Source organism: Alligator mississippiensis, chromosome 2 (assembly GCF_030867095.1).
Source record: "Alligator mississippiensis isolate rAllMis1 chromosome 2, rAllMis1, whole genome shotgun sequence".
In the NCBI taxonomy this organism is placed as follows: domain Eukaryota; kingdom Metazoa; phylum Chordata; order Crocodylia; family Alligatoridae; genus Alligator; species Alligator mississippiensis.
The window spans coordinates 251,381,470-251,397,949 of NC_081825.1; the positions used below are offsets into that span (position 1 = coordinate 251,381,470).

The window sequence follows — 16,480 nt, forward strand, 5'->3', positions numbered from 1 at the left end:
CCCAAAGCCGGCGCTAGCGCTGCTGCGCTCCCGGCCGGCGGCTCCGCGCCCCCGCCCCCCGCCTCGCCGCGCCGCGCCGCGCCGTGCCGTGCCGTGCCGCGCCGCGCCGCGCCGCCCCGCCGGGCCCGGCAGCATGCAGTAGTGGCGGGCGCGCGGTCCTGCTTCGCCGCCGTCCCTGCCTCTGCTCGGATGTGAGCGGGGCCGGGCCGCGCCGTGCCGCGCCCGCAGCTTCCCCGCCCGCCCGCCGGCTCCCTGCGAGCCTCGCTACATGCCCGGCCGGCGCCCTGGGCACTGCGGTCCGCCTGCTCCGCTGCCTCGCCTCGCCGCGCCGCGCCTCGCCTCGCCTCGCCGCGCCGCGCCTCGCCGCCGCTTCCCCCTCAGACTAGTGTGTGATGTTGGACATGGGAGATAGGAAGGAAGTGAAAATGCTGCCGAAATCCTCCTTTAGCATAAACAGCCTGGTGCCCGAAGCCGTGCAGAGCGACAACAACCACGCCAGCCACGGCCACCACAACAACCACCACCCCCACCACCACCACCACCATCACCACCACCACCACCCGCCGCCGCCGCCGCCGCCCCGAGCCGCCCCGGCCGAGGAGGAGGACGAGGACAAGAGCCAGCTCCTCCTGCAGCCCCCCGGGGCGGCGGCGGCGGCAGCGGCGGCCACCACCTCTGCCCCCCTGGAGGTGGTGGGCAAGGCGGACCTGCTGGCGGGCAAGGGCGAGCCCGGCTCGGCGGCGGCGGAGCTGGCGGACGACAAGGACAAGGCGGCGGAGGAGAAGAAGGCGGCGGGCGACGGGGGCAAGGAGGGCGAGGGCGGCAAGGAGGGCGAGAAGAAGAACGGCAAGTACGAGAAGCCGCCGTTCAGCTACAACGCGCTCATCATGATGGCCATCCGGCAGAGCCCCGAGAAGCGCCTCACGCTGAACGGCATCTACGAGTTCATCATGAAGAACTTCCCTTACTACCGGGAGAACAAGCAGGGCTGGCAGAACTCCATCCGCCACAACCTCTCGCTCAATAAGTGCTTCGTCAAGGTGCCCCGCCACTACGACGACCCGGGCAAAGGGAACTACTGGATGTTGGACCCTTCCAGCGACGACGTCTTCATCGGGGGCACCACGGGCAAGCTCCGCCGGAGGTCCACCACGTCGCGGGCCAAGCTGGCCTTCAAGCGGGGCGCCCGCCTCACCTCCACCGGACTGACATTCATGGATAGGGCAGGATCTTTGTATTGGCCCATGTCCCCTTTCCTCTCCCTGCACCACCCCCGGGCCAGCAGCACTTTGAGTTACAATGGCACCACGTCCGCCTACCCCAGCCACCCCATGCCCTACAGTTCAGTGTTGACTCAAAACTCCTTGGGAAACAACCACTCCTTTTCCACGTCGAATGGGTTAAGTGTTGATAGACTAGTCAATGGAGAGATACCTTACGCCACTCATCACCTCACAGCAGCAGCGCTGGCCGCCTCAGTGCCATGTGGCTTGTCAGTCCCCTGCTCTGGCACCTATTCCCTGAACCCTTGCTCCGTGAACCTTCTCGCTGGCCAGACCAGTTACTTTTTCCCCCACGTCCCTCACCCTTCAATGACTTCTCAAAGCAGCACTTCAATGACGGCCAGGGCAGCCTCCTCCTCCACGTCTCCGCAGGCGCCCTCCACTCTCCCCTGTGAGTCCTTAAGACCTTCTTTGCCAAGTTTTACAACGGGACTGTCCGGAGGACTTTCTGATTATTTCACACATCAAAATCAGGGGTCTTCTTCAAACCCTTTAATACATTAACCTCCATGGGAGCAGACTGTAAGTGAACATTTTACACACATTTGCATTGTACATGAGAATTAAAAGAGAGAGAGAGAGAGAGAGAAACAAACAAACAAACAAACAAAAAACAAAACAAAAAAGTCCAGGTATTTTTTATTAAGTCCCCCATTTTCTGTACGTTTGTTCAGTCTTTAGGGTTGTTTATTATTCCAGCGAGGGGAGGAGCGTCAGCAAGGTGCAATGTGGGGAGAGGACATTGTAGACTATGAAGTTTGGAAGTCAAAATGATAGTAGAATGTGTATCTAAATAGTGACTGCTTTTGCAATTTTTATTCAGCTATGACAAGCCTATCACTAAAACCGCCAGTTTCCATGTTTGCAGTATTATAAGTTATCATGGATATGTTGGTGGATGCAGACCTTGGGAAGGAAAAAAAATAAAAAAGCCCACTAAATTTATGAAACCCATTAAAATTCAAATGTGATTTGTATTTAAGCAGATTGAATAGTGAAAGATGCCCAAAAGCTACATTTTGGCCATTTATGATTTTGTCCTTTTCTTTAATGAACTGATTTTTATTTTTATTTTTGGTTCCGTTTTGTTTTGTTTACTTTTAGACCAAAGATTGGGTTTTAGAAAATGCACTCAGTGTACTAAGTAATTTAAAGCAACAACAGCATTGTTTCAGTTTGCAGCACTGCCCGTTCAAATGAATCAGAAGGGGACAAAATTAATGATTGCCTTCAGTTTGTGTTGTGTATATTTTGATGTATGTGGTCACTAACAGGTCACCTTTATTTTTTTTCTAAATGTAGTGAAATGTTAATACCTATTGTACTTATAGGTAAACCTTGCAAATATGTAACCTGTGTTGCGCAAATGCCGCATAAATTTGAGTGATTGTTAATGTCGTCTTAAAATTTCTTGATTGTGAATACTGTGGTCATATGCCCGTGTTTGTCACTTACAAAAATGTTTACTATAAACACACAGAAATAAAAAAATAGGCTAAATTCATATATACTCGATAGTTTTTTTGTCTCTTTTATTAAATAGACTTAAAAGGCTCTAGAGCTCTAGGGAGTTCAGTGCTGCATATGCAAGGCCCACATTTTTTCACGCGCTCCCTTTTTCTCTTAATTCGCGTTATAGTTGGGAAAAAAAATCTGTAATTTGCATGTTAAAGGAGCAGGCTATTTAATCAAACAGGAGGGCCGTTCGCATGTCATCCTTTCCTGACCGGAACTCCCTTTGACTTGTCTGGGGAGTTCTCCTTAAAAACGTAGTGCTATCTAGCTGCCCTTACTAGAATAGGCATTAAATTAAAGACGTCCGGGATCTTACTCCTTAAATTTACGTGGTTACACCCACGGGGCTAAATGAGAGAATGTAAACCCACCTAACCTGTGATCTACGTTATTCTCTGCACTTTTCAAATAAATGCCACCCCCTCTCCCCCCTTAAAGAATTACCTTTGTGTTTAAATCATTGTTAGGGTATATATATGATTTTAATAGAGAGAGGGATTTGGACAAGCTGTTTCGTTTACAGAGTCTGGCTTATAGGACTACGCCTAAGTACACAGGATACGTGTATATATACATAATCTTTTCATAAAATAACTTTCAGGGCTACCCATATTTTAATGCTGCAAACAGTTCTTGCTTAAACTATTGTTAAACTGCCTCTAGTTGTCAGGCAGCAAGTATTTTTCTGGAGGCTTCCCCCCTCCCCCACCCTCCCGCTCCCCAAGATGCTGAGGATGAGCTGAAGTTGCAGTATATTACAGAGCTATTGCCGAAGTAGTCACATGATATGGTAGATTGCATAGCAGTGTGTCAGCCTCTTTTAAAAGGCAATTTTAATGATTTTAAAATGCGAAGCACTAAAATGAATCTCTTTCTCACATTTTGTCCTCCAGTGCTAAATATTTACTGAAGCCCACTAGCATATAAAAACGTACGTAAGTATCTCGCCTTGACTGGAGGAACTAATCCATTTGCTTTAAGGGGACGATGTGAGGACTCTTTAAAGAAGTATTTGATCCTAAAACTGAAGCCGTTTCTTGAGGAGTTAAAGGAACCCTATAAGAGCCACAAACTCTTGAAAGTAATTAGAAAACTTGTGCAAAAGGTTTACGAACTAATTGGATCCCGCAGTGAGTCCGTGGAGGACAAGTTGTTCATTTGTTACAGTTGTATAGTCTGAAATGTGTGCTGCAGTAATGCAATAAGCCGGTTACTTCTCACAATAGGCCCAATGAAAAATAATCTCTATCCCGGAGATGTTATCGGCAAACACTTTAAAGAGTTGATCTTTCTTAAAAAAAACAAAAAGTGGGGTGGGGGGAGGAGAAAGAAAAACAGCAAACCCCGAATTCTTAAAACATTAGAATAGTGACCACACGGGGAGAGAAAGAGGAAAAAAAATCTTCTGATAATAAGACCTACACAAACAAATGCAAGCAAATCTGCAGAGAAGAGGGAGAGTAGGGTGACGTTCAAGTGAGAGATGGGATACCAGGCATTACTTCTGGGGGTAGGAGGCAGAACAATCTCTGATAGTCTTGGCTTCCACTCTAACTCTTGCAGTTCAGATTAATCATGAGTGTAAGGAAAAGGTTGCTTTGTTTTAGTGACACTACTATGAAGCTCACCTCCTACACTCCCCCCCTCAGAAAAGAAATCTTCGTCCATTAAAATTTAACATCATGCCCAAAAGAATGAATGTTCGTAACAATTGCAAATAATACTTTGATACAATCAATTTGAAAGCTAAATTTGATCAGAATTTAATGCGTGAATTTAAGTTTTTAAAATGTGGAGTCCCCATTCTGTATATTTTTACCTAAGAAATTTAAAAGAATGGCATCTGCTGCAGCTGACAAAGGAGATGATTTATTATTTAACGCTTCCAAAGGGTTGCATATTGTGGGAAATCCAATAGCACATATTTAACATATTATTCCGTTTGCAGGGTTTTTGTTTTGTTTTGCTTTTATTTTTTTAAACAAAACTTGCTGATAATATACTGGGGGAGGGAAGGGGGAGTGAATAGCCAAATTGGCTAAAGGCATAATCTCTCCAAATCAAAGTTTTACGGTGGTTAATAAGCATTAATTAGGTAAGCATGATGGATGATAATTCCTGGGGGGTGGGGTGGGGGGGAAGTGGCACTACTATATTTCTCTAGGTGCCTCTAATAGACAAGTTTTAAACAAGCTCTCCTTGGTGCTTAACTTTGGGTTCAATAACAAACTGCTGCCTAAGCATTTCAGGTGTTATTGACTTTTTTCTTCTTTCTACTGATGTGGGGGAGGGGGGAGGTGCTTGATCTGGTAAGGCAGTCAGGTTAGTATATAAATATAACCTGGGATGGAAATGATTTTGAAGAAACATGCTAAAGAATTAATACCGTGTAGCCAAACAAAAAGGACCCTGGTTTTATATTTTACTTACCTCTGTCTCCTACCCAACAAGCTAAAACTTTTGTTAATTCAAGATGACTTTTCACACAAACATACTGCAGTGCGTTGTGAAATTTAAGGGGATTTTTTTTTCATCAGCAAAAAAGGTGTGATTTTATGTTTGTTTCCATACACTTTGGACATGCAGGCGCCTGAAGTCGAACTTTTAAGATCTTTTACGCAATTAAAATATATATATTTATAATGTGTCAAGATATCCCAGTGGCTTTTTTTCCCCTAGGGCTTCCCCTCTGATACTGTTCATTTTTAAAAATTAAGAAGCTATTGCCATCTTTTTGGCTTGTTTTTGGGACGATCCAACTGTTCCATATAGGTCATCTTCTCTATAGTTCATCTATATAGAAAATGAAGCATCAATAAACTTCTAGTTGATTTTTTTTAAGTGCTAGGAAAAAAATTAAGTGAGCATTAATGAGCTGCTTTCTAAATTTGCAGTCGAACGTCAGACAAGCCTCTTGGTTTAATTTCTTTTATTTCCTTTATATATTTTGAACTTCCTAAATTAGCTTCACGAAAACAGCTCAGTTTATGTGAAAGACCAGCTAGATTGTTTGCATGAAAATAAACAATAATGAAATCCATCTAAATACGACCTTTGGGCGGAGGAAATCTTTAAAAAAAATCTGACCACTGAAAAAGTATGGGCGGGCCTGTATTTTTCTAATTCTGACTCCTTTCTGATGATTATTAAGATTTCTATCAGAAATTATGATTCAGACAGACACCCCCCCACCACACGCTATGAGATTGAGGAGTCCCAGTCAGAATTTATGCACTGCCTACTCAAGCAAAACTCCACTTGAACTCAATAAGAGTTTTTGTTTTTGTTTTTTGCCTGGGTAAGAACTTGAATACTCATTGCTAATTTAGTGATCATATTATTTTATTGGTCACAAAAATCTGCAGGTGTGTATTATCGCCTTTATATATTTAATTCCATACTCATTACAGGCTACTTGCATATATTGCAAACATATTCTATACATAATATAATATACACAAGTATGTATCTGTGTGTGCATATGAATATGTATATATGTATGTGTGTCTATATATATACATACATATAGTATATACACATATATACATATATAATGTATATACATGTGTATATATTATATGTATATTATATATATGTAAATACATATATTTAAAGCGAATATATACACATTACACGACAGCAGAATTAAATCCATAGAAATAATATACACATTATATGTCATTTGACTGTAGAATTAGAGCTATCAAAGCGATTGTATACACCTCTAGGATTTATACACCCATGGACTTTCCCCCTCCACTAGTGTCTGGGTACATTTGAAGCTCAAATGCTCTTGTTCTGAAGACAGGTTTTTTTTCCCCCTGTGGTGAAAGTGACTGGGTAAATGGGTCAGAAAGTGGAGAACTGGGTTAGCAAGAGGTGAAGGTGAAGATCATTAGAGGTTTTAGGGCTGGCTGTGGCTGTTTTGCTGGGTTTGTGTGACTGTGCCCAGAGGGCGGAGTTCCTGCACATTCCTACCTCACCGGAGAACCTGCCCTCAACTCCACTGCAGCTTACTCCAGAGAGATGGGACCCTCCAGAAAGAAAACCTGCCCAGCAACCCCAGCAAGCTTTCCCGCCAGCAGGGTAGGTGCACTTAAAGAAAACCTTCACTACTTCTTCTTCTCCTCGCAGGCAGATCCATGTGATGCGAATGAATATAGATGACAGACTTCTGTCTACACGTATTGTTTCCCAATACCCCAATAATAACCAGATCGCCTGTACAACTGAAGTCTATTTCAAGACACCAGTTACATTAGAACTGTTTTTGTCCCAAGTTAAGGGTGCCCCCGCCCAAGTTAAACAGTTTCCCTTGTTAAGCCATTGAATTTTAACTTGTAGGTCGAACATTTCTTCACTATTTTGTACATTCTGACAGTAAATCTATAAAGTGAATATTTTTATTTTACTTTTTTAAAGTTAAAGGCTTGCTATCAAAACATTGACACGTGTGCACTGTTTTCTTTGTCTTTTTAAGACGCTGTGAAGAATTACCTGCACCGGAAAGAAAAGAACAGAGGCTTCAGGCATGCTCGTGTTCCTCCTTCCCGGGGCTCGGTGAGTGAACCTTGTATTCATCTCCAAGCTCAAGTCATCTTAAAACAGCTTATTTTGCTCGGGGTTTTTTGTCTGGTTTATTCAGTGCAGCAACAATTACGCGTAGATCTTTCGACGTGATGCAGCTTTGCGATCAAATTTGAAACGAGAAATATTTGGAGTGAACAGCAGTAGTTTGGGGTATTTGTTTTGTTGTGGTTTTTGTCTGTTAAGAATTAAAATCGCTATTTCCCCAGTCCCCGTAACAGATACACTGCGGTGACCAAGAGTGTTTCTAAAATAAGAGATTCAAATCTCTGAATCAGCAGCGGTTCAAGCGCGGATAGGAGGTCCTGGCGACTTTCAGGGGTAGAGATCATGCTATTTTTTCCTAAATTCACCAAAAATCCACTACTACCAGCAATTCTAGGGGAGCAAAGAGAGAAGTTTTGTTTTCCTTTATTTTAGAAATTGACATCGGGGTCGCTGTGGATAAACCAGCCGGCAGAAACTTTCCCCTAGAAAATACCGCTTTAACCTTTCAAACTCTGAACGAGAGGTTTTACAATATTTATTTATTTTAAACTCGACGCATTTTTTTCCTCCTCCTCCCACTGCCCACCATCCCCAGGTCTGCCGTAATTAAAATACTTATTGACGTTGTAGACCTCGACCATCCTTGTAGTATCAGGAGCTGGGGTCACTGATTTACCAAACTTGATCATATTAGTACACATGAAAAAGTCTGCATCTTAGACGGACTAGAATTCTCGTTTTCCTGCCTTTGAGCTGATTGGGAGAGGAAAAAAAAAGAAGAAAGAAACAACAATGAATCGTGCCCCGCTCAGTAAATTAATTGAATTCCCTTGTTCTCTTAATTTGTAAACTCGGGAAAATAATTATTTTTTAATCCACCAATTTAAATTACCAAAATGCTGCGAGATACGACACCTGCTGAACGTAATCAGAGCAAGTGGTAATGAAGTATTGATTGCTTTGATCTCCTCTTTCATATCCGAGTGTACAGTTCATTTTTCAGGGCAATATAGAAACGCAAAGAAATGGAGAACTCAAAGCAATGTGTCCTCTTTAGAGTAAGTTGACACGTGGCTGGCAGTCCGGCAGAAATTTGCCTATAGACTGAATCGGTTCCGTAATGAACACAGAGTAAGGTTGTACTGGATTGGTTTAACCCGGGGTCGAGTTTTAGACGTCCCTTTCTGCCTATCTGCACACTTCTCTCTTGATGGCTCTGCAGCACGCTGCTCCTGGTATATTCAGTGCAAAGCTGCTGCAAGGACAAGGGCCGGGGATGTCCGTAGAGCTGGAGATGCGGAGCAGGGCCGAGATCTGCCCTGCCCCTGCCCCTGCCCCTGCCCCTGCCTCTGCCTCTGCCTCTGCCTGTCCCGGGCACGCAGGCAGGAGCCGTGCGGTTGCCGGAGCCTGGAGCCTGCCTGGGCGCTGCTCTGCGAGCAGCAAGGTGAGGGCGCTCTTGTCAAGCGGGAGAGCCGCACTTCCTTGTTTGTCACACGCATGGAGCTTCGATTTTCAGGTGCCAGGGAAATTGACTCTGTAAAGCAAAGCCTTTTTTCTTTTTTTTATAAAAAAAAGTCGATCCGCTGTGTTTACACAGCCTGTTTCAGATCTCAGCACTTACCTGCCAGTTGATAAAACTGTGTTTTCCCTGTGATAGATATATATTTTTTAAAGACTTTTCCCTTCCCTGCTCATCAGCAAGGGAGTAACAACTTGGAAAAGCCTCCTACAGAAATGTTGCTGATCTGCTTCTCTGGGTAGGCTTACATTTAAGTATAGATACCCGCGAAAAGATGCGTATCTTTCGTTGGCTACAGCAGGAGGCTGCTATATTTTTCTTTTGGGGACCTGACAACAATAAGAGAATAAAAATCCAAAGGGGGTGGGGAGAAAGAAAAGAAAAACAAGCAACAGCACTAACACCGAGGCAGCTGCCTTTAGTGCCATTTAATAGAATACAAGATAATCAAACAACACGAGCTAAAGTAACGTCCTTATACCTTACAGACAGAGAACCTTTTAATGAAAAGATTAAAACATCAGACCTGGCGTGGTGGCGTATACAAATAATTATCTCTCCGAAGCTATCAGCAAGATAGGAAGCAAAAATGCTTATTATTATTAATCAGCAAGGCCCATAGGTACTGTTGGCCTTGCTGGTTAATGATCTTCGTTTCCATTTCGGTATTAGCGTTTTCATTACAGTATTATTAATTTTGTGCATAAGTGCCTGGGCACATGGAAATACCTCAAGTAAGATCCCTCTTATTTATTTTGGGGTTTGCTTTTCTTCGAGACCCGAGTGTGGTTTTAGACTATGAAGTGCTGGGGGCGAGGGGGAGAGGAAGGGGGCATTTTTCCATTTGCTGCCATGTATTGAAAACATGAGTAGACAATCCCTGCAAACCTAGCTCTTCTGCGTGGAGATTCAGGTTAAATACAGTGCTCACATAGGAGTTTTTGGCTTTTTCGAGTCGAGGGGACAGGAACCCGAGGAATAGGGACTTCGGGGTGGGGAGGGGGGGGGGATTTGTCATTTTGAAGGATTCCCAACGCTTTGTATTCAATGCTGCAGGGAGAATCTGAGCAGGTGAAAAAAATATTTTAACTTCCCCCGAGCTTTCTAAAGCAGGAATTTGGAGAGCTTCGGTATAGCTGAGTCGCGCCTCTATGAGAAGTGAGTCTGACGTGCTCAATTTTGTGGGCGAAGCCCTCGCCAAACTCCCATTAACTGTATACAGGGAGCTGGGGCTGGGGTTTGGGGGAGGGGGAAGGGAGGCAGATTTCATCCCACACGGTTTATTAGGAAAAAAGGAAGTCATGATCTGTAATTTTTCCTCCTCTCCTCGAGCGTCTACCACCGAGAAACGATACATTTATGGTGAGTTTCTCTGTTCAGTTAAACATAAAAAAGAGCAGGCAAGATTGCCCTCATTGACACAAACCTGGTAAAAGGCCGCATATAAAATAAAACCCACTGCACTTCACAGTTAAGGGGTTGTGTTTATTTGTTGTTTTTGGTTTTGTTATAAAGGTCGAAACGGTCTTAAAATAATCCCATACCTGTTAAAATTGGCGTTTCCCAATTGGATACAATACATTTGAGAATTTAGTCCGGGGACTTAACATCTTGATTGTTCTTTTATGTTAAAAAAAAAGGCTCTCAGGGATGCTGGAGTAGAGATGGTCCTTTCCCTCCTTTCTCTCCCTCCGCCCGAGCGTGCACACAAATCCCTACATCCACACACATATACACACACATATTTCCAAACAGGCGTGTCAGATCCAACAAGGAGACTTTTAAGTGGCTATCCCTAAGAAATGAAACCCTGAAACGGTAGCTGCCTGACAGATTATTAGATCGATCTGTGCAAAGAGCTGATTAAATGTCTTAGATAATAACTAATATTTTTTCACAGTATGGCTGGTAGCTGATTTGGAAACGAAACAGGGATTGCTAACCCTAATTTCGTGCTGCTACACTCACCTCGACCCCGTGTGTGTGCCTTGAGGTGAGAATCACGGTGACAGGCAATTGTAACTGCATTTGATTAACCAACATCATACAAACTCATAGACATTCATAAGAAAATGCCTCTGAGCCATGAGAATTAAAAGTACATTGAGTTAAATGATTCCATAAATGTTTTTAAGGAAATATAGTTTATTCGCTTTGAAAATGTATTCTGATTGTAACTTTCTTCAGGAAAATCCTAAATAAGCATTACGGAGCCCTTTAACTATTTCCAGAGCTGGTATTGGGTTACCTATTCCCCAGATAAGCACATTTTTTGGTCCACCGTTAATATAATTTATATTCAGGCGGAGGGGTGGGAATTATGAATACTATTTTTATTATTAAATCACTGCACGTAAACAATACTAATAATTAAATATGGATAGCTCTGATTGCAGGTTGGAACAGAGAAATCGATTGTCTCTTCATCAATAGGACAAGTGTTGGCTAGCTTCCTATTGATTAGTGTGTTTATTTATGCAGAGCTTTAGGTATTTACTTACATATTTCGGTTTCTTTGTCTCCTGATTATTATACCAGGTTGGTTTGAAAGAAAGAGCTTATACTGGGAAACACGCTTGACAGATCCATTCTTAGCAGACCTGGTCGTGGATTATTGCAATCCAATAAATTTAACAAATTACTTATACATGCTTGCCTTTCGAGCAATTAGGAAACCATATCAGATTAAACCCTCTTGCTGCATTTAGGGGAAGCTGCATTTAAATAAATATAAGTGAATCTTAAATCCCTTTTACAATGAATAAAAAAAGCATTTGGTGAAAATGCAGGCGTTGCATGGGAATGATACTTTGGTTTATGGGCCCGACGTCTTTCCCCCGCTTCCTTTGTAAATCTAAGATACCTTCCTAGAGATACAGTGGCCTCTAGGGTTTTCTAATAGCTGAAATTTCAGAATCCCGGGTAATCAAAATATATAAACCACGTATTTGCTTATTAAGAAGATCTGCATTAAAATACCACGCTGGTGGCTCATTCGAATATAATGCTTTCTATACCTTTCTGGCTTCGTGTTTTAGTATAGTACAAAGATCTTGCCGAGGCTAGGAGCAAAGTCTGCTATGATCGCAAGAGGCGAGCTCTTCCAGTGGTTTGATCTGGAAGGAGAGAATTTTTTCAACCCCTACATTTTAAATGAACGTTCAAATACAGCAGCACCTTCTGGTGCGGCCGTGTCAGGAGATTATTCTGACGTTTCAGTGATTTGTGCTATATGTTCTATAATCCAGGAACAATCAGCTATATTTATAATATAGCAATAATATAGCAATATTATTCCGCCCACAAATACTCGTCTTGCTTATAGTTTAGGGAAAACTGCAAAGAGGCAGTAACACACACACACACACACACACGGTCACCGCAGATGGCTTATTTCTTTTAAAACCGTCTCGTTATATTCAGGGAGAAGGAATGACTGATTTTGTACAGGCTGCGGATTTCTATTTTTCCAATACTGCGTGTCGAATTTGTCTCTAACTAAAGCTCCCATTAGCATTTATAAGGAATTTTCCTGTGTGTCAGAGTAGTATAGTATCAATATTGTTCGAAAGCCTGAGCACCGAAGCTAGTGTGAGATAATTTGTTTAGCTGTCAAATCGCCATCTAAAAATACTAGTGTTTTTGACTGGGAACAACTGCTTTCTTGCAACCTGTAGATGTAAGATGCCAGTGCATCAGATGATCACTGTCTCGCCCCTTCTTCTGGTATAGTTGACGGTATAGGCTTGCATCTTATAGCGCTAAGTCTTTCCTGTGAATGAACTAGAAAACACTCGACAGGTCGTGAATAATCGTTTTAATGAGTGTGTAAAGCGTGCGACGGGGTGCACGGAGCTGTCGGGTTAAACAAACAACTTGTACCCTGACGAAATCCGATTGTTAAAGTGCAAAGTGGTGTCAGTCCAATTTCCATCCCAGTCCGAAAAACCACAGATCTAAGTCGCGGGAGTCCAATTTCCCCCATTAAGGAAAAATAACAATATTTTCCGAATGTAAGTGTGATCTTCTTTAATGTTAGCCCTTGCTGAACAAAAAGACCATTTGCAAGGCACAAAGATATCAAGGTTCTTTCTTTCTTCTCTTTTTTAAAGGGCCGAGTTAACAAGTTTATTTTTGACATCTTCCTAGATACTGTCAGAGCAGCATGATAAATATTTTCTCTTTTCCCCTCCTTTTCTGTTTGTTTGTTTGTTCACAGATCGCTGGAGGTAAACATCGAAATAATTGGATCTGAATGACTGAGGCTGGTAACTTGGTCCTGAACTAAGATTAGATCTAGCAACGTTTGCCAAGTCTTTGAGTTCCAGACAGGTTTTCAAGCAGAGGCATGTACAGGTAACTTACGGCATTTAAGGAAAATGGAGTTACAATATCGCCCAACACCACACACATAGAAAATATTCAACCTCCAACGCGTCTACTTGCACGAAGACAATGTCCATTGATGTCTTATGTAAAGATATACAGGCGTTAAGTTTAGGAGGGACATTTTGAAGGAGCTAATCTCAAAAAAGCCTACAGAAAACTTAAATCGTTCAGTATTCTCCTGCGAGGTCCTGGGCGGGTCAGAGTGCTACTCTGAAAACACCCTTTCCAGGGAGAGAGTTTTGTTTTGGGGGGGGGTTTGTTATGGGGTTTTACTTTTTTTTTCTTGCAGTGTTTACTCAAGTAAACCTCTCTCTGAAGTCAATTGGAGGTTTACCTTTATTGCTACTCATATTTCTTAAAGATAAGGATTTCAAACGGGCTCGATTGGTCCAGATCCTGGGAATCCCACGGAGGTAAAAATTTGGGCCTTAAGGCAGAAATACTTTTTTTCCAAAGTGTCACTAGTTTGAAAATGCTCGGAAGGGCCAGTTTTAGCTTCAGAGGAATACTTAGATCTGAGTCCTTCATCCAAAAGCAAACATACTTTTATATCCCCACTGTACAAGTTTCCATCCTAATGTTTTGAAAAATTAGATTGATGCGGATCGATAGGTCTAAAATACTAGGGGAGGGGATGATCTTGTTCCCATTGAGATGACAGGAACTTTGCCTTTTATATTAATGGGAGCAGGATCTGGCCTTTCAATTATTCATACATACATATATATGCATGTGTGTATATACATACATATATGTATGTATATATACAGAGACAGAGAGAGAGAGAGAGACATACAAGAGTATCTCTTTAGTTTAGTCGAAGAAAAGTGTATTTCACATGATGACTCTAGTCTACTTCTGTATCGCAAGGCTGGACCTTTTCCAATACTGCAATTTTTTACTGCATTCAGGTAAACTGGAGGCATAAATGCACCTCCAAGTTTGCCTTGATGTTCCTTAACACGACACAATCACCACTGGAGTCAGTGCTCAAGCTGCTCTAGGCTTCGTGGTCGCCGGCTCGAGCCCTGTTCCAGCGAGCGCACCATCTGATCCTGTAAGGCGGCATTTAGCGAGCTGCATTTGAAGAGCACACTAGCGAGTGGACCCTGTTTTCACAGGCGCGTTGTCCACATTTGATGCTCCTACCAATTAACACGCTCAAACCTCACAAAAATCAAATCGCTATCAATTCTTCCCATATGTGGGTCCTGTGCTTTACTCCTTGCGCATCCCAAAGCTCCTACTGGAAGCTGGGGGTGCGAGAAGAAAGCAAGATCAGGTCCTGAAAATAAAAAAAAAGGGAGAATTCGGAAAGCAAAATAATTCACCATGTCATATTCACATTCAGCCTGGACAGAAGTTAAGCTACTACAGCAGTCAGCAAAGCAGTCCTCACCGCCTTCTGCTAGCTGCAACAAAGCTCCCTCCAAAAGGGAAAACATAGGCATTTCTAAGTATTTCCATTCGTAATAAAAGCGTTTTAAGACCTTGCACTGACTGTAACGCTGCTGTATGTATTTGGACCGAGAGTCTGAGGGCAACAAAACCCCAAGCTTTCGCATGTGTAAAGGAATATGTATCTGTCACATCCTCGGTGTAAGTTTCTCATGCACAAACTTGGATGCAAGAGGTTGCATCTGTTTGGTGATTTAGTTCTCTGAAGAAACGCACTATCAAAACATTAATTATATTTGAAAGGGAGCAGATTATTTGTTTGAGGAAGAATTACATTCTTGAATTTATATTCCACGCAGATCTCGCCTCCTGTCTGCGAAGAAGGTTGGATTTGTGAACGTTGTCTCCTGGTGATGTACCCGACCATGTAAGTAGGTGTGTCAGGCTGGAGCCCAGCGAGGTGGGAGATGTTCTGTAGGTGCTTGAGACACCTCTGTAGGACGCGGGCGAGAGAAGGTCGCAAGCACCACGACATCGTGAATGTAACAAGTTCAGCTCTCAATCCCTGCTCCTCTGACAACGGGGACGCAAGCCGGAGGTTTAGCGCGGAGATGGAGGGACAGGCTGCCTTAGTTTCCCGGCCCTGTGACTCACGGGGTTTGGGCCCACCATTTCTTTGCAGTTGAAAAATGCCAAATCTGACATGCACGTCTCACTTTGGCTGGCAACTGAAACTTTACCAACTGTGTGAATCATCGGGGATTATTTAGAGAGCCCCCGCCCCTATTTACTGCTTTTGACATGATCAATAAAGTAATTAAACAGCCTTCCTCATCTCTGGGAATCTTTGCTGCAAATGGTGATGAGGAACCAGCCTTCGGAAACCCCCGGGGTGTCAGAGGTGCCCCAGACACATCCATTTGCCATCCGCGATTGCCCCTCTCCTTCGCAGTCCCGGCAAGGCCGCTCTGCTTCCGGGGAGGCTTCAGCTCGGAGCGCTTGGCCGTGGCCGGCATTGCTGCACCCTCCTTTTTCTCTTCTGGGTTGGTCTTCAAATGTCCCCGGGGAAGTGGGGCCTCGGGAGGGGATGTTTCTCTTGGGAACAGGGCCCCGAGGCGGGCCGGGCTGGGCCAGGGCACTGAGGGCTCTTCGCTCTCCAGCCTGGAAGAAGGGGGAGGCTCGGAGGGGCGATAGGTGCTCGTCTGGGGGGACCAGGCCGAGACTCGATTGAGTCCAAGGGCCACGCACGTGTGTGCGCGCTGGGGGGGCTGCAGCGACTGGAGCTCCGCCAAGGAAGAGCGCCTCTTGGCCCGGGGGAGGCCGGCCGGCTCCAGCCCCTGCCCCTGCCCAGTAACGCGGAGGAGGGAGCTCTGGCCCTCACCCCGCCGCTGTCCGCCTATCCGGGGAGCATGAGCCGGGCCGCGGCGAACTGAGCCGCGAGCCCGCGGAGCGCACACGACCCACGCCTAGCCCGGGGCAGCGGTGTCGGGGGGCTGCCGCGTGCCTGCCGGAGCCGCTGGGCCGCCCGAGTGGGGGGCAGGCAGCAGGGCTTGGCGCTTCCTCCTCCCGCCGAGGGCCCGGACGCGGATTTGAACCCGCGGCCTGAGCAGGCGGAGCAGGCACGTGCCGGCGGCGGCCTCCGCGTCCCCGCGCTGCGCCGCCTGGCCCGAGCGCGGCCCTGCAGACTAGCCTCCCCAGAAGAGCCAGATGAAACTGGAAACGAGTCGCGAGGCTGCCTGGACAGGGCACCGCCGTCCCGGGAAAAAATAAATCAAATAAAAGGCTTATTTTCCAAACCGCG

The 16,480-nt window shown here is 44.6% G+C and overlaps 1 protein-coding gene and 1 long non-coding RNA gene across 2 annotated transcripts; both read left to right on the top strand.

Moving 5' to 3' along the window:
- The first annotated feature begins 322 nt into the window (after positions 1 to 322).
- FOXG1 (forkhead box G1) lies at positions 323 to 2,796 on the top strand. The gene has a single exon (XM_019496192.2). It carries the CDS (start codon positions 393 to 395, stop codon positions 1,785 to 1,787), a length of 1,395 nt encoding a protein of 464 aa, XP_019351737.2. The 5' UTR covers positions 323 to 392; the 3' UTR covers positions 1,788 to 2,796.
- A 4,027-nt stretch (positions 2,797 to 6,823) lies between these two features.
- LOC109285375 (uncharacterized) lies at positions 6,824 to 15,479 on the top strand. The gene is made up of 4 exons (XR_002093113.2): positions 6,824 to 6,884; positions 7,279 to 7,358; positions 13,112 to 13,248; positions 15,039 to 15,479. It is a non-coding gene; the product is annotated as an uncharacterized LOC109285375 (long non-coding RNA).
- The last annotated feature ends 1,001 nt before the right edge of the window (positions 15,480 to 16,480 follow it).